Source organism: Rana temporaria, chromosome 8, assembly GCF_905171775.1.
Source record: "Rana temporaria chromosome 8, aRanTem1.1, whole genome shotgun sequence".
NCBI classification, from domain to species: domain Eukaryota; kingdom Metazoa; phylum Chordata; class Amphibia; order Anura; family Ranidae; genus Rana; species Rana temporaria.
In genome coordinates, this window is record NC_053496.1 from 186,583,199 (window position 1) to 186,593,409 (window position 10,211).

A 10,211-nucleotide genomic window follows, 5' to 3' on the forward strand; every position below is an offset into this window, starting at 1 on the left:
ATGAAGATATTACAAAAAGAACAAGAATATAAAAAAAAAAACAGGAGTTTATTGTATCACATTAAGACCATAAAGTAAGAGACAGGTGAGATATTAAAGGCAGACGATATGCGATGATATAAGTGTGTAAAAATCAACGCGTTTCGCTCTATTAGCTTCTTCAGGATTGACGCTTGAAGATGGCAACCATCTAGGGAACAATTCCCTCACTCAGGACAGGAAAGTGACTTCTTCCTCATGTGAGATCTCTGATGTCTGTAAAGACTGGACTTCCTTGTAAAACAATTTCCACACTCAGAACAGGAATACGGCTTCTCCCCCGTGTGCAATCCCTGATGTTTATCAAATCTGGACTTATCTGAAAAACATTTCCCGCACTCAGAACAGGAAAGTGACTTTTCCCTCATGTGAGAACTCTGATGTCTGTAAAGACTGGACTTCACTGTAAAACGATTTCCACATTCAGCACAGGAATACGGCTTCTCCACTGTGTGAGATCTCTGATGTTTATCAAATCTGGACTTATCTGAAAAACATTTCCCGCACTCAGGACAACAATATGGCCTTTCCCCCGTGTGAGATCTCCGATGTGTGACAAGATCAGAATTTTTTCCAAAACATTTCCCGCACTCAATACAGGAATATGGCTTTTCTCCCGTGTGAAGTCTCTGATGTACGACAAGATTTCCTTTATGTCCAAAACATTTCCCGCACTCAGGACATAAAAACGGCTTCTCCCCCGTGTGAGATCTTTGATGTATGACAAGTTTTGCTTTTTCTCCAAAACATTTACCGCACTCAGGACAGAAAAACGGCTTCTCCCCCGTGTGAGATCTCTGATGTATGACAAGTTTTGATTTTTCTCTAAAACATTTCCCACACTCAGGACAGAAAAACGGCTTCTCCCCCGTGTGAGATCTCTGATGTATGACAAGTTTTGATTTTTGTCCAAAACATTTCCCGCACTCAGTACAGGAATACGGCTTCTGCCCCGTGTGAGATCTCTGAGTTGCGACAGGATAAGAGGAATATGATGGTCCGGCACCATCCCGCACAGTCTGAGGTTCCTCAGGATAAGAGGAATACGATGGTCCGGCACCGTCCCGCACAGTCTGAGGTTCCTCAGGATAAGAGGAATACGATGGTCCGGCACCGTCCCGCACAGTCTGAGCTTCCTCAGGATAAGAGGAATACGATGGTCCGGCACCGTCCCGCACAGTCTGAGGTTCCTCAGGATAAGAGGAATATGATGGTCCGGCACCGTCCCGCACAGTCTGAGGTTCCTCAGGATAAGAGGAATACGATGGTCCGGCACCGTCCCGCACAGTCTGAGGTTCCTCAGGATAAGAGGAATACGATGGTCCGGCACCATCCCGCACAGTCTGAGGTTCCTCCGGATAAGAGGAATACGATGGTCCGGCACCGTCCCGCACAGTCTGAGGTTCCTCAGAATAAGAGGAATATGATGGTCCGGCACCATCCCGCACAGTCTGAGGTTCCTCAGGATAAGAGGAATACGAGGGTCCGGCACCGTCCCGCACAGTCTGAGGATCCTCGGGATAAGAGGAATACGATAGTCCGGCACCGTCCCGCACAGTCTGAGGTTCCTCAGGATAAGAGGAATACGATGGTCCGGCACCATCCCGCACAGTCTGAGGTTCCTCAGGATAAGAGGAATACGATGGTCCGGCACCGTCCCGCACAGTCTGAGGTTCCTCAGGATAAGAGGAATACGATGGTCCGGCACCGTCCCGCACAGTCTGAGGTTCCTCGGGATAAGAGGAATACGATGGTCCGGCACCGTCCCACACAGTCTGAGGTTCCTCAGGATAAGAGGAATACGATGGTCCATCTACACTGTGTGGTGCCGGATGGACATTTGAGGTAGTCAGGTTTTCTCCTGGACTATACTGTGTGATGTCCTCATCTTCTACTTTACAGTCTGGAGACAAAGTGAGACAATTCTCTGAGGTTTTCCTCATCTCCAGTCCATCTACTAAAATAGAAATACAAAGATTATTACTAAACATGAGCTGATCCTAAACCAGGACTCCGCCCACATCAGGCAGCTTTGTCTCTGAGGATCTTACAATTCCCCCTCAAGGTAACTAGTAAATGGGTCCTCTGATCTCCGAGAGAAATACAGGACGGGGAGCACAGCTCAGGAAAGTGACCAGGGGATTACAGGCTGATATCACCCAGTCCCCGCCCTACTCTGGACCAATCAGTGAGCAGTATGGGTGGAGGAATGGATTTAGTGTTAATGACCCACCTGTGCTGATCTCTGTAGGAGTGTCCTCCTCTATAAATGTCCCCGTTATTCCATCCTCCTCCATAGACTGCTGATCATCCCTCACATACGTCTCTTCTTCTTCTGATTTCACCTCAAATTCTATATCAATTGGATCTCCACTCTAAACCAAGAGAATGAGAGAGAATATCATCTGTAAGATATAAACTTACATACAAAATCCACACATCATCTCCACCAGTCCATGTTCTAGATGCTCCGTCCCACCGACCTTGTAACAGTGGGGGATGGTGTGACCTTCCTGTGTGGAATCCCGGGAATACAGAGGACGGGGACATCTCTCTGGTGGGTTCCTGGTATTAGGTGGCTCCATCATATCCTTGTGTCCTTCTGAAAACTCCTCCATCACTCCATACTCCTCATCCTCCTCTTTATACTCTTCTTTAACAACAAAATTATCCTTCGGCTTTTCATTCTGAAAAGTATAATACAACGTTCATTGTAACAATCATGCTTGTGTATAAATCATAACCACCAATAATTGTTCCTCATCTACCTGATGATGGTGGGGGATGGTGTGACCTTCCTGTGTGGAATCCCGGGAATACAGAGGACGGGGACATCTCTCTGGGGGGTTTCTGTAGCTGGATGACTCCACCATGGTGTCCTGGTACAGATCTTTGTGTTCTTCCTCCATCACCCCATCCTCATCATCCTCCTCTTTTATCTCTTCTTTAACCTCAACTTTAGGATCTCTCAGGTCTCCACTCTGAATATAGAATAAAAATGACATCAATGGTAACAATGCAGATAATGTACAGATCCTAATGATACTATCAGTGATTGTTGCTCATCTACCTGAAGATGGTGGGGGATGGTGTGACCTTCCTGTGTGGAATCCCGGGAATACAGAGGACGGGGACATCTCTCTGGTGGGTTCCCATTACTGGATCCATCTGTAGGAAACACACACACTGACTGAATACATTGTTTCTATGTGTTTATCAGATGATGGGGGATCTAGGTGGAGCCTCCGTACTGCTCTCTGAATATATTATGGGTCACCTGTGCTGATCTCTGTAGGAGTGTGCTCCTCTATGTATGTCCTGAGGGGCGGCTGATTCTCCATCATGACGTCCTTTCGAGCATCGCTCACCACTCCTGTCAGCAGCTCGATGATCTCTCTGGTGACTTCTAGGATCTTCTTTGTATTTCTCTATTCTATCAGGGAGGGAGGTGGAGGCAATGTGATGGTCATGTGATCTCCAGACTTCACAGGAGGAAAACTCTAGATCTGAACACAAATAGTAAAATCAAAATGACATTCCCAGAATCCTCCTCACCTCACTGGTCAGGTCTCGTTATTTAAACCCCACTTCATGCTGAGGTTTCTGATATTACATACAATGCAGGTCCAACAGCCCTACTTTGAAAGTGAGGAGGCCAGGGGCCGGCCCACATCCTAAGAACATAAGAAAAAAGAGAGTCGGATAGAGGGATATTAAGAGGAGCTGTGAGGTCAGTGTGATGTCATTGGGTTCTCTAACTCTGATTGGAGGGACATTTGGAGGAGGGAGCTGTGGAGGGGGTGGGTGCTGTGTGAGGTTTCCGTACACAGAATCATTTCTCCCGGGTGCGTCCCTCCTCTCCTAAAGTGAAAGATGAACTTTGTCTTTGGGCTTTGCCAGGACACATCATATTCCTGTGATCTCCATGTACTCCGGAGACTTTACTGATCACATTTTAAAATGTATATCTGAGACTGGAATCACATGGAAAAAAAAAAATCCAGACATTTACTACAAATTTTATTTTTATTTTTTACTATTTCTTCTTATTTGAATCCTATAAAATAAAGACATACATATTCCAATCCCCTTATAAAAAAAAAAAACCCCACCACTAATAAAAATAGTATAATCCGTTTGTCAAGAGTGTGTTGCGCTTCTGCTCCTCATTCCAGCATCCTGGTTTTGGCTGTGATGCATTCTTTCTTTCTGTCCACCTGCAAGGTGATTGATGTGGTCAGACTCTGGGTGGAGAACAAAACTGATTTAAAGCCAGCCAGGTCTGCAGTCTCATGCTTGTGATATTGTTTTTGTAACACTTGCTCCAAGCTCATATAAATCACACTCCCATATTATCTCCCTCACCCTTGCGCTTCTCCTAACCTCTGGAGATTAAATCCCAAATCCTGGGCCTCCAACGCTTAACTGTGCCCAAATCTCCCATCACCCCATGCCCTCTGGCAGCAGCTGCAATCCACACAATTCTGTTTCTATTCCTCTTCTTCCCCAAACCAGCCTCCCCTTCTCTTTGCTTCCGCACTGATGACACCCAAATCTCTCTTTCTACCCCTCAACTCACTCCATCAATCTCCTCACACATAACTAATTGACTAACAGACATATCAGCCTGGATGTTACACCACGTCCTCAAAATCAATCTATCCAAAACCAAGCTCATAATATTTTCTTCCCCATGTGCCCCTTCCCCTGACTTCTCTGTCAGGATCGATGATACAACCATCGACCCGTCCCCGCATGCCAGGGTGTAATCCTGGACTCTAAGAAAAGAGAAGGGCGGCACCTTCTAAGTGTAGCAGGTGAGTTTTATTAAAATAAATACATACAAATGACTGGAAGCAGCTAGATCCCTTGCCTCGGATGGCAGCGACGGTGGGAGCCAAACGCTCTCGGAACGCTGGAGAAGGGGAGCTTGTTTCCCAAGTGTGCTGCTGGAATGACGTCACTTCCGGGTCAGGGGTGTGCGGGAGGATGCGCGCGTTCTCAGAGAGCCTGAAGAAGAGACATGCATGTCTCGAACGCGTGCATCCTCCCGCACACCCCTGCACCGCCAGGAAGTGTGCATGGCGCTGCGCTAATCACAGCCAGGGAGACATTTCCCGATCTCTGCAGCCGAGCATCGGGAAAATGTCTCCCTGGCTGTGATTAGCGCAGCGCCGTGCACACTTCCTGGCGGAAGCATGGTGTAGCATGCGAACACGCCAGAGCTCATCCTTAGTGTAAATATAAAATAAGATCTTATTACCTCCTGTACTGCCAATTTCAGCAACGTCACCTCTTCCTCATATCACAAGGAGCTTCCTGTCTATAGCTGACATCACTTCCTGTCTTCCATAGAGACTTCCTGTATGGGCAAGAGTGAGATCACCACCTTGTGGAGCTCTGAGGAACTGCAGCTCAGAGAAACGTCTCATAGTGTGAACACGGCTTTGTGCTGTGTATGTACTGTATTTCTATATATTATTTTTTAGTTCTCCCCCCGCAGGAGCCACTGATGATATCTGGTTCTTTTCCAAACAGTACAGAGGCCGCCAGTCACCCAAATAACAGTTCATTCACTCCGGGTCCAATAAATAGTCTAGGAGTTTGTCATTTTGTAATGTATTACTTGCAGAATCTGTAAAAGGAGAGGGATTTGGGCAGAGATATAAATATAGGGTCACAATTGCGACCCGGCCCTATGCTTCAGGGAGCCCGTGTGGCTCTATATAAATCCTGTATAATAATAATATATGTGTGTATCATCATCTGCTGGAGATAAAAGACATCACAGTGACTATGGAGGAAGAGGACGGACATGACGGGGGTTACTGGATGTAAATAAAAAAATAAAAAAAGATCTTATTACCTCCTCTGCTACCAATTTCAGCAATGTCACCTCTTCCTCATATCACAAGGAACTTACTGTCTGTAGCTGACATCATTTCCTGTCTTTAGCTGACATCACTTCCTGTCTTCCATAGAGACTTCCTGTCCAGGTAGAAGTGAGAAGATCAGCGGAACTGCAGCCATGATGAAACGTCTCGTGGTGTGAACACGGTCTTGTGCTCTGTGTGTGTATGTACTGTATTTCCTTATAGATGTGTAGTGCTCCCCCCGCAGGAGCCACTGATAACTGTTTATTTTCCAAACAGTACAGAGGCCGCCAGTCACCCAAGTAACAGTCCATTCACTACGGGTCCAATAAACAGTCTAGGAGTCTTTTCGTAATGTATTGCTTGTAGATTCTGTAGGAGAGGGATTGGGGCAGAGGCAAAAATATAGTGCCACAATTGCGACCTAGCCCCATGCTTCAAGGGGCCCCTACGGCTCCCCTGTCATATTTGTCTACACTTGGATAGGAGGGGGGCGGCATACATTAGGAGCAAATCACCTCCATCTCCCTCCCGCCACCATCCAGCGAGGGCTGCAGGAGGGAGATGGAGGCGATCGTTTCTTCTACACTCCTCTCCTATCCAGCCTGGTGAAAGGTGTTTCTTACCGTCATGATCCACGATGTGACAAAAGACAAGTAGTCATCGATCTGCCTCCAAGCCCCGGGCCCTCCCCCCAACTTCTGGCTCCGTTTTGTTGCCTGCAGTCTGCTCCTGGTAAGGTAAGAGAATTGCTTCCTGCCCCGAGGCCGCTCCCGCCTGGCAGCCTACAAATGCCACAGTGTATTCCTGAGTCTGGGTAAACAGACAGTGCCCAGCACCTGAGCGAGTATAGTGTGGGACTACGTGTCCTCCAGTCACACTGACTCCTCCCCGTCACACTGCCCACAACACACTGGCACCCCCATCATACTGCCACACTGCCCAGGTACCCTTCTTACATGTGAAGGCTGCATTTTAATTTTATTTAGACTTTCTTTTATTTTCATCTGGTGATCCAGCCAGTAAGTCTGTTATTTTTTCAACAGAAAAAGCTCTGCATTAGATTAAGCAGGCAGGGGATAGGACAAACCATCTCCCTCTGACAGGGGTGCTTACAATGACCAGATTTTATTTATTTATGTAAAACCTTCATCCCAAAATGAAACATCTGTTACTGTAACTGATTATAGAGTGTGAGGTGGAGTTTGGATTCACTATCACACTAGCACCTCCCCATCACACTGCACCCATCACACTAGCTCCTCCTCGTCACGCTAGCTCCTCCTCATCACGCTGGCCCCCATCACGCTGGCCCCCACCACACTGACCCTGCATTACACACTCCTGTCCCCTGCATTCTGTACATTACACACTCCCATCCCCTGCATTCTGTACATTACACACTCCTGTCCCCTGCATTCTGTACATTACACACTCCTGTCCCCTGTATTCTATACATTACACACCCCTGTCCCCTACATTCTGTACATTACACACTCCTGTCTCCTGTACATTATACACTCCTGTACCCTGCATTCTGTACATTTCACACTCCCGTACCCTGCATTCTGTACATTACACACTCCCGTCCCCTGCATTCTGTACATTACACACTCCTGTCCCCTGCATTCTGTACATTACATGAGATTAATCCAGTGGAGAGGAGAACCACATCCAAAAAAGGACAGGAAACTCCAAAGGCCACAGGAAAAAAACGTTGAATGTGCCAATCAAATGAAGAAATTACAAAAAAAGAACAAGAATATAAAAAAAAAGTTTATTATATCACATTAAAACAATAAAGTAAGAGACAGGTGATATATTAAAGGCAGATGATATGCGATGATATAAGTGTGTAAAAATCAACGCGTTTCGCTCTATTAGCTTCTTCAGGATTGACGCTTGAAGATGGCATCCATCTAGGGAACAATTCCCTCACTCAGGACAGGAAAGTGACTTCTCCCTCATGTGAGATCTCTGATGTCTGTAAAGACTGGACTTCGCTGTAAAACATTTCCCACACTCAGCACAGGAATACGGCTTCTCCCCCGTGTGTAATCTCTGATGTCTGTAAAGACTGGACTTCATTGTAAAACATTTCCCGCACTCAGAACAGGAATACGGCTTCTCCACTGTGTGAGATCTCTGATGTTTATCAAATCTTGACTTATCTGAAAAACGTTTCCCGCACTCAGAACAGGAATACGGCTTCTCTTCCGTGTGAAATCTCTGATGTTTGACAAGATTTGATTTATGTCCAAAACATTTCCCGCACTCAGGACAGAAAAACGGTTTCTCCCCCGTGTGAGATATCTGATGTCTGACAAGTTTTGATTTTTCTCCAAAACATTTTGCGCACTCAGGACAAAAAAACGGCTTCGCCCCCGTGTGGGATTTCTGATGTGCGGCAAGTTTTGATTTTCGTTCAAAACATTTTCCACACTCAGGACAGAAAAACGGCTTCTCCCCCGTGTGAGATCTCAGATGTATGACAAGTGTTGATTTGTGTCCAAAACATTTCCAGCACTCAGGACAGGAATATGGCTTCTCACCTGTGTGAGATCTCTGATGTCTGTTGAGATGGAACTTATCTGAAAAACATTTCTCACACTCAGGACAGGAAAATGGCTTCTCCCCCGTGTGTGATCTCTTATGTTTGTAAAGAGTGGACCTCTTTGAATAACTTTTTCCACACTCAGGACACGGAAACCTCTTCTGTGCTAGAAGGACAGCACCGTCCCGCACAGTCTGAGGTTCCTCAGGATGAGAGGAATACGATGGTCCGGCACCGTCCCTCACAGTCTGAGGTTCCTCAGGATAAGAGGAATACGATGGTTCGGCACCGTCCCGCACAGTCTGAGGTTCCTCAGGATAAGAGGAATACGATGGTACGGCACCATCCCTCACAGTCTGAGGTTCCTCAGGATAAGAGGAATACAATGGCTCGGCACCGTCCCGTACAGTCTGAGGTTCCTCAGGATAAGAGGAATACGATGGTCCGGCACCGTCCCGCACAGTCTGAGGTTCCTCAGGATAAGAGGAATACAATGGTCTGGCACCGTCCCGCACAGTCTGAGGTTCCTCAGGATAAGAGGAATACGATGGTCCGGCATCGTCCCGCACAGTCTGAGGTTCCTCAGGATAAGAGGAATACGATGGTCCATCTACACTGTGTGGTGCCGAATGGACATTTGAGGTAGTCGGGTTTTCTCCTGGACTATACTGTGTGATGTCCTCATCTTCTACTTTACAGTCTGGAGACAAAGTGAGACAATCCTCTGAGGTTTTCCTCATCTCCCGTCCATCTACTAAAATAGAAATACAAAGATTATTACTAGACATGAGCTGATTGGTTCCCCTAAACCAGGACTCCGCCCACATCAGGCAGCTTTGTCTCTGAGGATCTTACAATTCCCCCCTCAAGGTAACTAGTAAATGGCTCCTCTGATCTTCTACCAGATCATTTCTTTATTCATGGACCTTAGTCAGAGAGTGAGGAGACAACGAGAACTGTCTTTTATAGGAGTGACAGTGATGAGGGGATTATAGGACGAGTGTCCCCTCCCCCTCTATCACTCATTGCCATCTTCCCAACACAAGAAGTCCTGCACTTCCTTAATAAGTCCATGATTTGTGAAGGAATGTGATAATCATGTGTATACATGTTTCTATGCATCTTTTCTATACTATAAAGTCTATATTTTACTTTGTATAGATAAAGTGCTTTTATGAACTTCCTTACTCAAAATGGCCGCTAGTAGCACTCCCTCCCATCGAGACAAGAATGTAGCTGAAAGATGACGTCTACCCCCCCCTGCCTTCGCACTGGAGGTATGAGGAAATACAAAAGAGGACGAGCACAACCAAACTTTCTACATACTTCTTGAATTTCAGCCAATTAAGATGTGCCTTCTAAACCATCACATTTGCATAGAATATGTAAAAGACCTAGATACGCCGATTCACGAACGTACTTACGCCTGTTGCAGTAGTCTACGCCGTTTACGTAAGGCGTACATACGGCGTAAAGTTATTCCACATAAAGCAGGGGTAAGTCATGTTAGGGCATGGACCAGAGAACAGCCGTTGTATTTTACGTTGTTTACGTAAGTGGTACCTGAATGGGGCTGGGCGTAGGTTACGTTCACGTCGTACGCATTGAGCCGTCGTATCTTAGGGAGTATATGCGACGTGATTGTGAGCATGTGCGCGCATGCCCCATTCGTTCGGCCTTTCATTTACATGGGGTCACTGTTAATTTAAATGTATCACGCCCACTACCTTCCTACTTTGAATTAG

The 10,211-nt window shown here is 46.4% G+C and overlaps 1 protein-coding gene across 1 annotated transcript; it reads right to left on the reverse strand.

The window, feature by feature from the left end:
• Positions 1-30: 30 nt before the first annotated feature.
• On the reverse strand, positions 31-8,717 carry LOC120909714 (zinc finger protein OZF-like; the record flags this gene model as incomplete). Its single annotated transcript, XM_040321442.1, has 2 exons — positions 31-995; positions 7,881-8,717. Coding segments are annotated over 2 exons (1,626 nt in total), but the record flags the coding sequence as incomplete, so codon positions are not given.
• Between the last annotated feature and the right edge of the window lie 1,494 nt (positions 8,718-10,211).